This window comes from Pseudochaenichthys georgianus, chromosome 24 (assembly GCF_902827115.2).
Source record: "Pseudochaenichthys georgianus chromosome 24, fPseGeo1.2, whole genome shotgun sequence".
Lineage (NCBI taxonomy): Eukaryota > Metazoa > Chordata > Actinopteri > Perciformes > Channichthyidae > Pseudochaenichthys > Pseudochaenichthys georgianus.
Window position 1 is genome coordinate 34489143 of NC_047526.1, and position 17858 is coordinate 34507000.

Here is a 17858-nt window from a genome sequence, read left to right on the forward strand (position 1 = left end):
CTGCTTTCAGACGTAGTTAATTATGAAGTTATTACCCTATCTGATAATATTCCAATGCAGAGGTAATATTGTAAAATAATACATTATTTGATATATATTATATATTTATCTGTGTATATTTACCTTGTCTTAAACAGCACCATATAGACTGATCTATCTATAGTTCTATCGATATGTTCTATCTATGGCGCTGGTCTTAAAGTTACCAACGGCCCTTTGAGTGCAAGCATAATTCTAATGTGTCCCGCAATGACATTGAGTTTGACACCCCCGCCTTAGACCCTCGCAGGAACAAGGAACATCTCCCAGACACCTACATGTGTACAGGAAAAAGTGTTTGGAAACCTCAGGGAGAGCGACAGACGGACAGTGCTTCTCAAAGTGTGGTCCGTGAGCGCCCCCTAGTGGTCCGTGAGTATATTAGTAACATTTCACATTTGAAATAAATAAATGAATTTAAGTTTTCCGCACTCTCGCGGGAATATCTCCGCAATGGAGCGAGCTTAAGTTTCATTTTCAATTGCATGATATAGCCCAGCGCAACACCTTCGTCACACATGTTGCCACTTGTTTGTACCATTTTCAGGCGATTTGTAATCTGCTCTAGAAAAACGATGGTCTGCGAGTGTTTTTGTATTGGTTAAGTCCTTGGTATGAACAAGAGAAACACTGATCTATAGGCTACAAAGTTAATGAAATAACAACAAAGACAAATGGCAAAGTTGATTTGAATTGATGTTAACTTATATATAAACACGATGGATCCAGGAGGAGTTGCAGTCACAGCAACAGAAACAACGATCTGAACGCTTACAGATGGTCTGAGTGTCGCGCATGGAGCCTGACGTGGCCGTTGTGAGCGAGCGAGACAGTCTGTAAGGGATCTTGGACTGACCGGTCAAAGCTGCCGAACACCACGGACTGTCCGCTGGGGCTGGTGACGGCCACGGTGAACTCCTTCTCCGTGCGGTCGCGGCTGTACTCGAAGGTCTGCAGGACGTGCCCCTCTCTGCCGTACGCCACCACCCTCTTATCACAGCCGCCCACCATGATGCTGTTCGCTGCCCAGGCCAGGGCGTAGGGGGGGCACGGGTGCACCAGCAGCTTCCCCTGCATCACATGGAGGAGTTAGTCTGAGAGGAACATTTAAAGGTCCCTATTGTACTGTTTTTCATCAGTATATCACAGGACTCAGATATACACAGAGCCTGTCTCTGATTGGCTGAAACACCAGACAGATCATTGCAGCATTACCCATAATCCCCTCTGTTTCAGCCCTGTTTCCAAAGTGCTGATTCTCTGTCTGTTACTGTAGATGAAAACAAGGAGCCCCTCCCCACGCCCCTCTGAGAGACATCTGGTTACAAAGAACTCAATGGAGCTCTAGAGGACATTCAGGTGTCAACACATCGTTATGACATCATAAAGTGGCCAAAATCTGATCTGCACATGTTGATGTAGAAGAGACATGGAGAAGAGGGGACACATGTTGATGTAGAGGAGACATGAAGAAGAGGGGACACATGTTGATGTAGAAGAGACATGAAGAAGAGGGGACACATGTTGATGTAGAAGAGACATGGAGAAGAGGGGACACATGTTGATGTAGAGGAGACATGAAGAAGAGGGGACACATGTTGATGTAGAAGAGACATGAAGAAGAGGGGACACATGTTGATGTAGAAGAGACATGGAGAAGAGGGGACACATGTTGATGTAGAAGAGACATGGAGAAGAGGGGACACATGTTGATGTAGAAGAGACGTGAAGAAGAGGGGACACATGTTGATGTAGAAGAGACGTGAAGAAGAGGGGACACATGTTGATGTAGAAGAGACATGAAGAAGAGGGGACACATGTTGATGTAGAAGAGACATGAAGAAGAGGGGACACATGCTGATGTAGAAGAGACATGAGGAAGAGGGGACACATGCTGATGTAGAAGAGACATGAGGAAGAGGGGACACATGTTGATGTAGAAGAGACATGAAGAAGAGGGGACACATGCTGATGTAGAAGAGGGGACACATGTTGATGTAGAAGAGACATGAAGAAGAGGGGACACATGTTGATGTAGAAGAGACATGAAGAAGAGGGGACACATGTTGATGAAGAAGAGACATGAAGAAGAGGGGACACATGTTGATGTAGAAGAGACATGAAGAAGAGGGGACACATGTTGATGTAGAGGAGACATGAAGAAGAGGGGACACATGTTGATGTAGAGGAGACATGAAGAAGAGGGGACACATGTTGATGTAGAAGAGACAGGAAGAAGAGGGGACACATGTTGATGAAGAAGAGACATGAAGAAGAGGGGACACATGTTGATGTAGAAGAGACACGAAGAAGAGGGGACACATGTTGATGTAGAAGAGACATGAAGAAGAGGGGACACATGTTGATGAAGAAGAGACATGGAGAAGAGGGGACACATGTTGATGTAGAAGAGACACGAAGAAGAGGGGACACATGTTGATGTAGAAGAGACATGAAGAAGAGGGGACACATGTTGATGGAGAAGAGACATGAAGAAGAGGGGACACATGGTGATGTAGAAGAGACATGAAGAAGAGGGGACACATGTTGATGTGGAAGAGACATGAAGAAGAGGGGACACATGTTGATGTAGAAGAGACCTTGGTGTGTTGGTACCTGAGAGTCCCCCGAGCCTTCGTCATTAAAGAAGTAACGCACGACCGTCCCGTCAGCGTGGCCCGACAGGATGCCTTTACCAGAAACACTGAAACACACACACACACACACACACACACACACACACACACACACACAGTCATTGACTGAGTGTACCACAGAAGAAGAATATACTGTGGCTTTGGCCTCTGGCATTTTGAAAAGACTCCCCCCTGATTAATAACTCTCCGAGAGATAATAGCGCCTTCATATTATATTCACTTGGATGCTAGCGAGACCACGCAGGACTCGGTGCCGTAGATGGTCGATGACTTGCTTGTCTGAGTGTTGGCGAGGCGAACCTGTGGCAGGACAAAAACATATATATTCATATTCTTTTAACATAAATTATTTCATTAATCTTTTCACCCACTTTAAAATGCTGATATTAAGCAACACCCACTACTGCGGTGTCTGCTCTGCTTCTGATACTTCTGTTTAATAAAATAAACAGTAATAAAAGCATTTAAATATTAATACATGATTAATACGTACCTTTCCATCCACTAATCCGTAAACAATCGATTGATCTGCCGGCCAGAGCAAGCAAGTCACCGCGCTCTGCAACACGGAGAGGACACATGCTGCATTTCAAAGGTGGAATTCAGTCTTCCAACTAGATAAAATAGCTTGGGAGGGAACCCAATCAATTACTTCAACATCTACATTACAGCTATTACATTATATCAAATAAACACTCAATCGACAGCAAGAACTATGGCAGCATTACGTGTTGCATAATAGCTTTTACATACGATTAAGACAAGAACACATACTGTACTTTTATCCTAAATGTAACTTACCGTCTGAACAAATTTGTTGCAAATAGCTTTCTTGTCGCCCCTAGGAGAGAAAGTAAGAATGATTTGAATGCATCGATGTAGATAACACAATCCAGTTTAATATGAGATCTGAAAACAGCCAAATGGTCGTTACCAATCTTCTCCAATCCTGTACACGAAGATGATGTTGTCAGACTGGCCGATGGCGATTTTGGTTGAGTCAGGGGAGAACGCCATGTCGTTGACGACGTAGCTCTGTTTCCCATACTGACGAACAAATACATATATTACAACGCTCGGTTTATATGCCTTGACCTGTATCTGTCTGCTTTGTGAATTTGTATTTTAGTTTAGTTTTTCTGTATATGCTTGTATTTTTGTTTTTATATATGCTTTTATCATAATATAAGTATCTCTGTTGAATGTTGTTTTACTGATTGTATTTTATTGTCATTTGATGTGAATTTTTGTTTTTAGGATGACTTTTAACATCTGTCCAGGGACTACAGACGAAAAATAGCCTGTTGGCTAACTAACAGAAATGTCAATTAATGTGCACTGTCCCTGTCAAATAAATATATAAAAAAAATAGTATTGTCACAACACCTGTATATTAAATCACAACACAAAAAGGAATCATATTGCTGAGTAAAGAGAATTATTTTGTGGGTTAGGATTGCTTTCTTGGTTGAGAATCAGAATTCCTTTATTATTACAACAGCAGAACTAAAGTGCAGATAAAGTAATGAGAATAGACTTGGATATTAATAAAATAAATAAATCTTGTTAGAGGAACACCTTTTATTTTATAATTTACAATACACTTAGCGTTACCAGGAACAGGATTTTAAAGGAATCTTAAAATGTGCTGACAGCAAAACCTTGTTTTTTTTTTTTTTCTTTTGCATGTTTGTTCTTGTTGCGCTGCGTGTTGGGTTTGGTATCGTTTGGTTTTCTGTGTGTGTAGCTTCATTTCTAGGGGTTTAAACTGATATAATGAGTGTTCCTTTATGTTTCCATCATCATTGTCTCACCTTGGAGTCCAGCGGTTTGGTGGAGAACTTGTCCCTCCTCTCCCCCTGCTCATCATAGATCAGCACCACCCGGTCCACGGTGCACACAGCGAACTTGGTGTTATTGGGAGCCCAGGCCATGCATGTCACTTTGGCAGGACTGTCCTGTGAAGAAAGGCAGATGAACAAAGTCAGAGGAGATCATTAACAGAGCATCTTTCATTAGCTAGTTGTAGCTAATCACAACCGGACACACCCGTTATCAGAATCAGAATCGAGTTTATTGCCAGGTACGATTCAAGGAGTTTGCTTTGGTGTACGGTGCTGCAGACATAAACACAATACAAGTAAATAAGTTGTAAGACAAAGTCAAAAGGATGTACTTTACATTGATTAGCAGCACGTTTTCCAACCAAATACAGTAAAGCACCGCAGTTGCTAGCAAGCAAAGTAAGGTAACTAATACAAATCTGTAGATAATACTACATATTGGTTAGTAAAACCACGTACATGCCAAATTGATAATAGGAAATTAGTGTTTTGTTAGAGCTATGAAGTGGTGTTATTATAAGATCATTAACGTTACACAAGCATACATAACTGATGCTGCTCTCCAGCACCAGCTAGCATAAAGCTAACTAGTCATTGGACTTACCTGGGGTGTTAACAGTGTTTTAAGATGCCTCAGTTGCATTTTCGGAAGTCTTTGGGACCTTGTACAGGGAAGAACGTTATGAGGAATAAGTAAAGAGTTCCAATTATTTTACATTTACGGTCATTATGTTGACCAACTTCGAGATAGCAGCTAGCATAGAAGACATCTTTCTAGTAAACAGAACTCAGATCTCCTTAGTTACCGTTGGTGCGGGAGGGCGGGGCCTACGGTGCGTTTGTAGCGGTGGAAAATGTCAGATCCTCTCTCTTTCGACACATGTATTTTATTCAAGAACAGTTTGTGATTGTTTTAATAAATAGTTTACAAGGTATAATAACGAGTCAACAATATATGTACGTAGATTCAACACTTACATCTACGTGTGAGCGAGATCTGATTAACCGGTATTTATAAGGCTTTTTATAGACTTCTTGTTTCCAAAGATTTGATCTCCGTCACAATGGTATAGCGATATTTTTTCGAAAAAAAGTTAAATGTTTTCTATGTGTAATTCAGTTGATTAGTCTTCACTCGTCCACGTGAAGAAAATGTTCATTGGTACAAAAAATAAAAGATTTCCTGGAGATGCCGGGGATTGAACCCGGGGCCTCATACATGCAAAGCATGCGCTCTACCACTGAGCTACATCCCCTTCCATGTCAGCGCTTCCGGAAGCTATCATTATATACCTTCCATTACTATATTCCACTGTTATCAGTTTGTATGAATTTTATGATGTATATGTCTTTAATAATTTCAGAAACACGTTTATATGGAGGACAGAACATGACATAAGTAACAAATAATTAAAATGCATAAATACAGAATTAATACACGAATAAATACAGGAATAGAAAAATGTGGAAATAAATACAGGAATAAATACATATGGGTGTATTCCACTTTCAAATGTATATATTGTTGAGCCGATGAATGGGAGTCGGAGGCGGTGTGTTCAGTATTCAAGCGTCCTTGGGTTTCGTGAAAGGCGCTATATAAATTGAAATTATTATTATTATTATTATTAGTATGGAACTCCACACTTTATTATACATTGATCAAGACAAGGTGAGTACACTTACTGCTACTGCATGTCATGCTAGCCTGAATGACCACAAACCCCGGAACCCTCACTAACGGGTCCGGGTTGCAACACACACTAAACACACGGTGAATTATGTCCTATAACGTGTCACCACACAAGCCCCCCCAGAATTCACCCATAAACAAAGTCAGCGTGGCGGGGAGGAACGACAGGCCGAACCCCACGACTCCTGAGCACGGGAGCCGGAAAAACTACCTCTGCATGGGCGGCCTCCGGAAGAGGCGAGACCGGAACAACGGGTCTCAATTCAGCGACAGGGATCAAGGCTGGGGGGCGCCCCCGTCGCGGAGGTCGTGCCAGCACCACCGGCTGGTCCAAATCCAGGTGGGCCGCCTTCAACCGGTCCACCGAGACGTGCTCGACCTTACCACCAAGGTCGACAACAAAGTGTTTGTCCCCGTGCTCCAAAACCCGGAAAGGTCCATCGTAAGGAGGCTGTAGGGGACCCCTGTGTGCATCGTGCTGGCTGATGTTGACACGAGAGGGACCGCTTCCGGCCAACGGGTCGTCCTGTCCACCATGGTGAGGAGGTAGGAAAAGCCCTGAGAGGAGGGTAATGGACCCACCAGGTCGATGTTGACGGGGTCAAACCTCCTCTCAGGCACCAGGAAACGTTCTAAGGGGCCTTCGTGTGGCGGTGCACTTTAGCGCGCTGACGAGCCACGCACTCACCAGCCACGCACTCACCAGCCCAAGTCCTTACGTCCTTTTTCAGCCCCCGCCAGACGAACTTCGCGGCCACCAAGCACACCGAAGGCTTACCGCCGGGGTGAGACAGACTGTGCACCGCTTCAAACACAGAGCGCGAGAGGAGAGTAACGGCCGTGTCGCTGAACACCACGTCCTCCAAGCGCAACCCCGCGCCCTCCACCTTCAGAGCCTGGGGTCTGTGACCTGGTCCGCCGCCATGCGAGTATAGTACAGGCCCAACTGGACGGCTCCGATGACAACTCTGGTGAGGCAATCTGCAACCAGGTTCGATTTGCCAGCCACGTGCTTAATGTCTGTGGTGAACTCTGAGATGTAGGAAAGCTGCTGCTGCTGACGTGCCGACCAAGGCTCCGCCACTTTAGACATGGCGAACGTGAGCGGCTTGTGGTCGACAAACGCCGTAAATTCACGGCCTTCCAGCCAAAAACGGAAGTGCCGCACGGCCAACCAAAGTCCAAGGAGCTCTCGGTCAAAGGCGCTGTACCTGCGTTCTCTGGGCGTCCGCTGGCGGCTGAAAAAGGCAAGTGGCTGCCAAGCGCCCTCCACCCACTGCTCGTGCACCGCACCAACGGCGTAGTCCGATGCGTCTGTGGTAATGGAGATGGGAGCCGTGGATGATGGGTGCGCCAACTGAGCCAACGCGGTCTTGACCTCCGTAAAAGCAGACTCAGCTTCCGCCGTCCAGTCGATCGCCTGGATGGGACGTACCCTTCAAAGCCTCATACAGCGGCCGCATAATGTGAGCGGCCCGGGCGATGTTGTAGAAAGTCACCATCCCCAGAAACTCACGGAGCGACCGGGCTGTGAGCGGGCGAGGAAATGCCGCAACAGCCTCCACCTTCGCCGGCAGGGGTGCTGCACCGCCTTGGGTGATGCGGTGTCCGAGGAAGTCAATATCCAACACCCCGAACTGGCAATTTGCAGGATTGATTATCAACCCGTGTTGGCTGGAGGTGGCTCGGAGGGGCTCGGAGGTGTGACAGGTGCTCTTCCACCGAAGCGCTGGCGACGAGTATGTCGTCCAGGTAGACGAACACGAACGGCAGATCCCGCAGCACCGAATCCATCAGGCGCTGGAACGTTTGGGCGGCGTTCTTGAGCCCAAAAGGCATCAGCAGGAACTCGAAAAGTCCAAACAGCGTTATCACTGCTGTCTTAGGGACGTCCAGGCACGCACGCACCAGGTCCACTTTCGAAAACACCGACGTACCGACCGGCCAGATGTGCTGAAAAGTCTTGATTGTGCGGCAGCGGGTAGCGGTCAGGTGTCGTGGCGTCGTTGAGTCGGCGGAAAATCCCCATACGGGCGCCAACCGCCGTTCGGCTTGGGAACGACGTGGAGAGGAGAGGCCCAAGGACTGTCAGAACGGCGGATGATACCGAGGCGTTCCATGGTTGAAAACTCCGCCCTCATGCTTGGTGGTGAGAGCGGAGAAAGTGGGTAGCGTCAGGTCTGGAAATTCAGCCAACAGCCTGAGAAAAATGTCCGCTCCCGACAGCGAGCCCGACAGCCCGTCGTACGCTGCCTTGCCAAGGCTACACACAAGGGAGGAAAACGTCAAGGCATCAACCAAGCGTTTATTTTTAACGTCCACCAGGAGTCCATGAGCACATAAAAAGTCTGCCCCGAGGAGGGGAAAAGAAATGTCCGCCGTCACAAAATCCCAGTTGAACCGCTGTCCTCCAATACACAAACACATAGGCCTCACGCCGTACGTGCAAATGGGGCCGCCATTAGCCGTCGTCAACCGCGGTCCATGTCCCCCACGAGCGACGTCTTCCCTCGAAGCAGGAACTACACTCCGTTGAGCTCCCGTGTCACACAGAAACAAGCTTCCCGAGACTCTGTCGCTGACGAAGAGGCTTGTAGCTGCAGGGAGCGACACACTTCTTCACGCTGGCCCCGAACCGCGCATGGTAAAAACACTCTCCTGTGTCCCCACGCCGGCTTGTTACTGTCGCGTCCAGCCTCCCCCAAGCCTTCTTAACTGTTGAGGGGGCGCTGAGTGTCACAGCTAGCGCCTCTGCACCGGGCTGCTGGGTAGCCAAAAAAAAAAGGTCGGCCTCTTCAGCCAATGCGAGGGTCTTCCCCCCCTAGCAGATTCAGTATTTTCTCCATCAGCTGAGATGGCTTGCTGTCCCCTAGGCCTTGAATGTCAAGAATCTGGCGGGCCCTCTCCTTAGCAGATAAGCTAAATGTCTTAAGGAGAAGGGCCTTAATGGTACGGGGGTCCGCGTTAAATCCCACCAACCTGGATGACGTGGAGCTTCCCATCGCTGCTACCACGTGGAAATATTTCAAATCCCCGTCACGGACTTGTCGGCAGACAAAGTGTGCCTCCACGTGTGCAAACCACGCCACAGCTGCATGCTCCCAAAACTCCGGCAGCTTTACAAAAACATCGCGATCAGCCATGTTCATTGAGTCTTCGGAAACGTTCTCGAAAATGGCGGGGTCACCAGTGTAGAGCCGATGAATGGGAGTCGGAGCGGGCCCGGCGCCACGAGGGGACAAAAGGGGTCATTGCCCCCTCAGTTGTATTCTTTGCCCCCTCACTTTGAGCATCATTCATCCATCAAAAAGTACAATTATTAAATAACTTTAAATAATTATTTTCCCCAATACACGTTACTACGTTTAGATCAGATATGTGGGCAGGCAGTCAAGCAACATGTAAAAAACTACCCCTTTTTCCGGGCAGAGTCCCCGTTTTCGGTGGCTGGTACCCGGTTGAAACTCCCGGAAATGTTCCCATTTTTTAACGTGCTTTAAAAAAAATAGAGCAAGGTGAAATCAAATGTTATATGTCAGTAAAAACAGAGTAACAGTGTTGTGCCTGTTTGTAGCGTTAGCATATTTCTTCTTCTTCTTCTTCTTCTTCTTCTTCTTCTTCTTCTTCTTCTTCTTCTTCTTCTTTTTTCTTTAATGGCGAATCGCTTCCACTTGGAGCATATATCGCCACCTACTGTTGATTTATTAAATGTTTATATTAAATCATTGTCCTCAGACCAGTGTTTTTGAGGAACTTGAAGATCAGCTTGTTTACTTCATTTCTTGATTTACTTTCGTATATTGACTTGAAATCCATGTCCTTGATGTTATGTTGTTCCAGTGCAGTTTTCAGAATGAGTCTTTGTCTGTTATAATCCGGGCAGCTAAAAAATACATTATGTAATTTTTCACCCCAATTTGCGGGCACCCCGATTGGTTGATGCGCCCTTAGCATTCGCCTATACTGCCTATGCCAAGGGCCGGCCCAGGTGAAAACAATATGACATCAACAAAAAATAAGACAGACAACTACAGATGGCACCACACATGGTGGTTAGCCTACAGGCAGCCCTATTATTTAGGGCTGCCTGTATGGATCAGGTTTTTGCCAAAGCGAGCCCTTTTACTAGAATAATAATGTTATGTATTATATCAACCGTATTGAGCGACATCTAGTGACGGATTTTGGAACATTGATTTGATTTTTCTCATGGCAGTTAGACTCTAGAGACAAACCAGGGGACTTTATTTGTATTCTGTGTCTGTCCATTTGGTGTAGTATTTTATCCAACATTACATTTGGTTTATATATGAGTCACTTTCTTATGAAATGCCAGGTTTTAGGCCCAATCCTGAAAATAAAAAATCAACCAGATTAATGTTTCTTTAATCCTGACTAGAGGTAAGTAAATCTGTATAGGAAGACGAGTTAAGGCAGGGGTGCCCAACCTTTTTTGAACCGAGAGCTACTTTTAAAGTTGCCAGTCTGCCGAGATCTACCAGTCCAAATAGAGACGTAGCCATTACTGACAGCCTACTACCAGGTAAATACACACTTCTACTTGTATAAAACTGACCTTTGTACGATTAATACCTCATAAAATACTGCAGATCCTTTATATCACCTCTTTCTAATCTACACACATACAAGTATTTAACTGAAGTTACACAACAGAGTTGTTGATACAGAGTTGGAGTTTATTCACACGTCACTACAGTGGGTAATGTTTTCAGGAAACATTGAACAGTGCTGCCACATATGACACAGGAAACAAGAAAAGACTCTGAACCCTTTCTTTGCCATTATATAAAAATAGTGTTGCTTCAAAAGTATAAATGAGGCTTATTAATAAGACAACTCAGATCTGAAGCTACACAGGAATCTGCTGCCAACGTGCAATAAAAGAGACAAAATTAATAAAATCAAACCCTTTTTTGTTGCATTTTAGTAGATTATAAAAAGAAATGCCTTTAAAATAGGATGCAAGCAACACTAGCTTCTTAACCTGAATTGATAATAGACTATAATCAATTTAAGTTTGCATTCTTATACCATTTTGTACAATAATTATAATGAATGAGTTCAAACAAACTAAAACTCACAGCTGATTAATAACGGTATCTAACTTGAGTTTTTATTATATCAAAAACCTGTTGAAATGCTACTGTTATTGTTGTTGTTTACTGTCCCCAAAAGCGCGTCAGCAGCCTCCAGGAATGCTTCTTTCACAACTTCGCCATCTTTGAAAGACTTCATGTGTTTCGCAAGAACGTGACTGACACGATAAGATGCTCTGGAGCAGCCTTGCTCTTGTTGTTGGGCCTGGTGAAAATGGACTGCTGTGCATTTAGCTGTCCTTTCAGGCTCCTCCCCTTTAGCTGTCCTTTCAGGCCCCTCCCCTTTAGCTGTCCTCTCAGGCCCCTCCCCTTTTGGAGCGTAGGGCAGAATTAGGAGGGAATTCCGTCTCGTAGCGTTTGTGCACTGTTTTGAAATGCCGCACCTAAATTATCCTTCTTCGATAAAGCCCCGCTCGCATCGCAGATGAGACAGATGGACTTTGAATTGGAATAGATACAAATAATCATCCTCCCACTCGGAGTGAAAATTATATATTTTGGGCTCTTTTGCTTCTGCCATAATTGCGGTCTTGTATGTGTGCGGACTGTCTCTCCTGTTGACACGGACAACGTCAGCGAAATAGTGCCCAATGCCCACCAGCCACGCCCCGACACATGGGGTCACTCCGGCCAATCACAAAGCTTTGATGCGTTCAAGTGCATTATTCTGGAACAGGAATATTATGTCATAGGATCGACTGGTTGGGCACCCCTGAGTTAAGGGATATATGAGAAAAGGTTATGGTATAATTACAGAGCCTGTCAATTTATAAATTGAGGAAATCAATGTTAGTCTGTTAACCAGTAGCGCGTCCATAGTGTCTCCCGTCCACCCACCACCCCCCCACCCCTTCCCCGTCCACCCAGTAAAAAAATCCCCACTACACCACTGCTGTTAACCAAAGTGCAGCCATCTATCTATCAACTATCTACTATCTATTATTAAAGATCAGAGGAAAATAACAGAACGAGAGGGGTAAATCCGGAATAAAAATAAAGAAGCAAAGAGATTGTAGAGCAGTGAGAAGGAAAAAAGCTTGGTGTGTCAATTCATTACATTGTCAGTATTTTTCGTTGTTGTGAAAAAAAAATCGCCCCCTCGGATTTTTTAACAGCCCCCTCAGTCATTTCATCCTGGAGCCGGGCCTGAGTCGGAGGCAGTGTGTTCAGTATGGAACTCCACACTTTATTATACATTGATCAAGACAAGGTGAGTACACTTACTGCTACTGCATGTCATGCTAGCCTGAATGACCACAAACCCTGGTACCCTCACTAACGGGTCCGGGTTGCAACACACACGGTGAATTATGTCCTATAACGTGTCACCACAATATAAAGTATATACTTATTTTATTTACTCATACTATTTAATCTGTTTTATTGTGTTGCACTGTTGGAGGAAACTGTGACCTAAGATGTTCGTTGTCTTATCTACACTGTGGCTATGCAAACATGACAACAATAACAGCCTTGAAACTTGAAACATATCCCACCTCTCTTGAAGCTTGGTAAAAATCCTAAGGTTTCAGAGTGTATTGGACATAATGATCAGACATCTGCAGACATTTTAAGCCCCTCTCCGAGTCCTAACACATAATTTAAGGTACACAATGTTCCTCACTCAAACATTGTTGCTGTGGAAGTAAATTGACCTAAACATTTTTGCCATGTGAGATTGAATGTGAGTGTTAACAAACATTTCTGGACGTCATCAACCCGTTTTATAATCTGCCTCCAATCTATTTACAAATCACCACCCCAAACATTGCCTCAGTATATTAGTGTTCTAATATACATGTTACGTTAGATAATTGTATACATCCATGAGTGCAAGCCATACATCCACATCCATGGACCATGGTTCAAGCAGGTACGCCCAGCGTCAGCGTGATGACGTCACAGTGGCGCCAATATGTGTTAAAGATCCATTGCACCGGAAACAAGCTGTTATACTTTCAAAATAAAGCCCAACATGTTTAAACTCAACACGTGTGCTAGGAGGGAGCGAGGTACCTTATATTTCCCGAAAATGTGATGCACATAAATTGAACAGTTTGAACACAGAACAAAAGACATACAAAAGTGGCTGTGGCAAGTACAATTGCGTGTTGTGTCATATTAAAATGTGTAGTCTCCTGAAGGAAGTCTGTCTACCTAAATATCTATCTAGCTTTGTTTTGAAAGTCTTCACCGGAAACCCACCGCGTCATCACCTCAATCTCACCGGCCCAGGCCCCATGCAGACTTCCACACTGCTGGCGGCGCGTGTGGAACACTTTTCTTTCTTGCTCCCGTCCGATTATCCCTCAAATTATTTTATTACGTGTTTTATTTTTATTTTAGTTGCCTCATTCAATCCGGGTTCATTGAGTGGACTGACAGATTAATTCTCGGCGTTCAAATCCGGTGCTTGTTGGTAGTTTAAAAAAAAAAGAAGGTTTATCTTCCCCCTCCTGCGCGCGGCGTGTGTTTCACGTGGAGACTCAGCCATTCATCTATCACATTTTCCGGTTTACAGTATTTAGCATCTGAGAAAGCAAAAATGGCAACATTGATTTTAGAGGACGGGACCACCTTCAAAGGCCTTCTTTTTGGTGCAAATGTGTCAGTGAATGGAGAAGTTGGTAGGTCAATTTTTGTATGTATAACTTCATATAGTGCTACCTAAAGCTAGCTCCTTCAAAAATGCACGTACGTAGTAGCTAACTTTAGGTCATGTGGGTTTGTTTACTTTTGGACATTTAATAACTCAATGGGCCACGACTGTCTTTGATCAAAGTTGCGCCAAATGCCCCTCTCCCCATTTACCAGTGATGTAGAGAGTAACGAAGTACATTTACTCAAGTACTGTGGTTAAGTACACTTTTGAGGGACTTTACTTGGGTATTTCAATGTTCTGCTACTTCTCTACAATTAAGAGGTCCAAAGTGTACTATTACTCCACTGCATGTATTTATTACCTTTATTTACTCTACAGATCTGGATGAATGATGTGAAATATAATCAAGTGTTGAATCAGACTTTAGTTCCACCTGGAGTAAATCCACCAGCTACCCTGCAGTCTACAAAGTACTTCAGACTAGCTGCACCTTCACCAGCTCTGAGAACACTTTCATGATCAATCATTATAAAACATATCATATATATTATTCTGAAATGGACCAATCTGCACAACGACTACTTGTACTGTCTTTCACTATATTTTGATGAGAATACTTTTCTACTTTTACTTGAGTAACATTTTGAATGCAGGACTTTTACTGTAACAGAGTATTCCTACACTCTGGTACTTCTACTTTTACTCAAGAACAAGATCTGAGTACTTCTACTTTTACTCAAGTACAATATCTGAGTACTTCTACTTTTACTCAAGTACAATATCTGAGTACTTTTACTCAAGTACAATATCTGAGTACTTTTACTCAAGAACAAGATCTGAGTACTTCTACTTTTACTCAAGTACAAGATCTGAGTACTTCCATCTCTACCCATGACTCAAAGTAACTTTCCACTCTCCTGAGCTGTCAATTAAATGTTGAGTAAGCTAACATGGTCATTTCCCATATTCTTGTAAATATCAAATACAGGTATAAAGCTATTTAAATTAGTTTAACCATGCTTACACTTGTACTAGTTATTCTGCCACCTTTGTTATCTTTTTCACAGACAAATCTGAGGTATGAAGGAATGGTTGTCCTATGTTGCAATACAATAATCTCAACGTGGAGAAAGCATGCCAAATGAAAGATGAGGCAATGTTGATTCTGTAATAGCATGCACTTTGCTCTATTGGGCTTGTGTTCATGAGCAAGGCAGCATTACATTTAGGGAATTTTAAATGGCTGTTTGGCGGGAGAATCTCTACACATCAGAATGGAATGTAACTCTTCTGGTAGTTTGGTAGAGTCCCTTAAAACCAGAGGTGGAAAAGTAGCAATACTACATTGTCAAAATACTCGGTTACAAGTGCAAGTCCTGCATTCAAATGTCAGTCGAGTAAAAGTACAAAAGTAGTGGCATCAAAATATACTAAAAGTACAAAAAGTAGTGGCATCAAAATATACTAAAAATACAAAAAGTAGTGGCATCAAAATATACTAAAAGTACAAAAAGTAGTGGCATCAAAATATACTAAAAGTACAAAAAGTAGTGGCATCAAAATATACTAATAGTACAAAAAGTAGTGGCATCAAAATATACTAAAAGTACAAAAAGTAGTGGCATCAAAATATACTAAAAGTACAAAAAGTAGTGGCATCAAAATATACTAAAAGTACAAAAAGTAGTGGCATCAAAATATACTAATAGTACAAAAAGTAGTGGCATCAAAATATACTAAAAGTACAAAAAGTAGTGGCATCAAAATATACTAAAAGTACAAAAGTAGTGGCATCAAAATATACTAAAAGTACAAAAGTAGTGGCATCAAAATATACTAAAAGTACAAAAAGTAGTGGCATCAAAATATACTAAAAGTACAAAAAGTAGTGGCATCAAAATATACTAAAAGTACAAAAGTAGTGGCATCAAAATATACTATGTTAAATCCATGCCTGACCGTAACGGGTAAATAAAGTAAAAAGTTACAAAAATGCCTCCAAAATGTAGAAAAAGTAGCATAACATGAAAATACTCAAGTGAAGTACAAGTGCCTCATAATTGTACTTGAGTAAATGCCATTCAGAGACTGTTATATTTGATTTTAGAATTTCCAGCATACTGGTAGGAACATACGGCTTAACTTATGTGAAGGAAATGTATGAGAATGGGTGTCAGGCGGTGACCTCTACATCCTGTGTTTCCAGTGTTTCAGACGGGCATGGTGGGCTATCCCGAGGCTCTCACTGACCCCTCCTACCACCGCCAGCTGCTGACCCTCACCTACCCTCTGGTGGGAAACTATGGCGTACCGAAGGACGAAGAGGGAGAGTTCGGACTGAGCAAGGTGGGCAGATATATTTGGGCTTTCTTACGATATAACTAAGTAACGTGTAGCGGGAAGCGATAAGTCGCTGAGAGGCTGAAGTCAGACCTGGTTGCGTTTGTCAGTCAAAAATGAATGATCCAGAAATATGTAAAACTATATCTTACTTTAATCAAAAAACCTCTCTTCCTCAGTCTCGCATGTACCCATGTGACCCAACTAATCCAACCCATAATTGATAACAAAATAATCAACAATAATTATAATACAAACAAAGACCGAAACCAATCAAAAATTAAATCTATATCTAATCTATGAAGCGAATTATAACTTTCTGATTTTAATGGCTCCTACATGCATGCATACACGAGAAGGAAGAACCTGGATTCACCTATGATAGTATTTATTGAACGCCACATACTGATGTGTTGTCTTGTATTGGTGTTGTCCTAATCAGTGGTTCGAGTCGTCAAAGATCCACGCTGCAGCTCTGATCATCGGGGAGCTGTCGGACAGCCCCAGTCACTGGAGTTCAGTCAAGTCTCTGGACCAGTGGCTGAAGGAGCACGGCATTCCTGGAATACAAGGTCAGGAAGTGTAACTCTGAAACCGGTCACATAATGAAACACTTTGAATTGATTCAAATTGGGACAGATGTTGAGGATAACTTTCAAACCTCATTCATAACAAGAAGTAATCAGAGAACCACAAGTACAACGTTTGAATGATCCGTTGTTTCCATGTTCTCCAGGCATTGACACCCGCCGCCTGACCAAAAAGATCCGAGAGAAGGGCACCATGTTGGGGAAGCTGGTTGTGGACGGGACCCCTGAGGACAGTATTCCCTTTGACAATCCAGACAAGAGGAACCTGGTTCAGGAGGTCTCCATGAAGGTAACCCCCCCCCCCCCCCCCCCAGATGCTTAAAAACGTTTTAAAACCCTGATATGAGGAAGAGCCCTGCGACCAAATTCGAAATCTGGTGGTTTTTTGTTGTCTTCATATCCCATCGCTCACATACTTGTGTATATATAATAACTTGCTTTATATCTTGTTATTGTTCTTCACCAAGAAAGAGTACTTTTCCAGTATAGTTATATACACACAGTATAGTTCCGAAAATGTGCGTTCACACCAAAGAAATCCAGAACTAGAACTTAGTTCATGAGAACCTTTCCACCCCCTTTGCAGTCCCTGCTAGAGAGCAGGTACCTTCGTGGGATAAAAAGGTTTCTGATTGCAAACCACGGCCCGTAAAACTCCCAAAAAGTTTTGTGAAGCCGCCATTTTATTTGCTCGCATTAGCATTATTAGCATTAGCATTATTAGCATTAGCTCAGCGCACCAACGCAGAGAGACTAACTTATGGCAACACAAAATAAAACATGGGAGCGGTGGAGATGAGGAGGTGTCGGCGTTCTGGCGATTTACTCGGAAGGCTTCAGTAGAAGCTGCTGGGAGTCCCAGCAGCTTCTACTGGAGCCTTCCCCAACTCCGGGGACTTCCGGCCGGGGACTCCGGGCGGCAGTATACGCCGTGAAGTGGTTTGCGGCCTGCCAGTAAACCCAAAGCAGAAGAAGA

The 17858-nt window shown here is 43.6% G+C and overlaps 2 protein-coding genes and 1 non-coding gene across 3 annotated transcripts in view; 1 reads left to right on the forward strand and 2 right to left on the reverse strand.

Annotated features, from left to right (window-relative positions):
• Window positions 1–5315, reverse strand: part of ift172 (intraflagellar transport 172) — a 72178-nt gene extending 66863 nt beyond the window's left edge. Inside the window, exons 1-8 of the mRNA XM_034076350.2 lie at window positions 5145–5315; window positions 4511–4654; window positions 3631–3743; window positions 3498–3537; window positions 3190–3255; window positions 2917–2996; window positions 2656–2743; window positions 896–1110 (exon numbers count right to left, since the gene is read on the reverse strand). Of these exons, the coding sequence (XP_033932241.1) occupies window positions 896–1110; window positions 2656–2743; window positions 2917–2996; window positions 3190–3255; window positions 3498–3537; window positions 3631–3743; window positions 4511–4654; window positions 5145–5183 (785 nt within the window). The 5' untranslated portion in view covers window positions 5184–5315. The remainder of the gene's footprint in view (window positions 1–895; window positions 1111–2655; window positions 2744–2916; window positions 2997–3189; window positions 3256–3497; window positions 3538–3630; window positions 3744–4510; window positions 4655–5144) is intronic.
• A 409-nt stretch (window positions 5316–5724) lies between these two features.
• Window positions 5725–5796, reverse strand: trnaa-ugc (transfer RNA alanine (anticodon UGC)). Its single transcript has one exon. It is a non-coding gene; the product is annotated as a tRNA-Ala (tRNA).
• A 7815-nt stretch (window positions 5797–13611) lies between these two features.
• cad (carbamoyl-phosphate synthetase 2, aspartate transcarbamylase, and dihydroorotase) overlaps window positions 13612–17858 on the forward strand; it is a 56869-nt gene continuing 52622 nt past the window's right edge. The window contains exons 1-4 of the mRNA XM_034076014.1: window positions 13612–13977; window positions 16159–16298; window positions 16735–16864; window positions 17029–17171. Of these exons, the coding sequence (XP_033931905.1) occupies window positions 13896–13977; window positions 16159–16298; window positions 16735–16864; window positions 17029–17171 (495 nt within the window). The 5' untranslated portion in view covers window positions 13612–13895. The remainder of the gene's footprint in view (window positions 13978–16158; window positions 16299–16734; window positions 16865–17028; window positions 17172–17858) is intronic.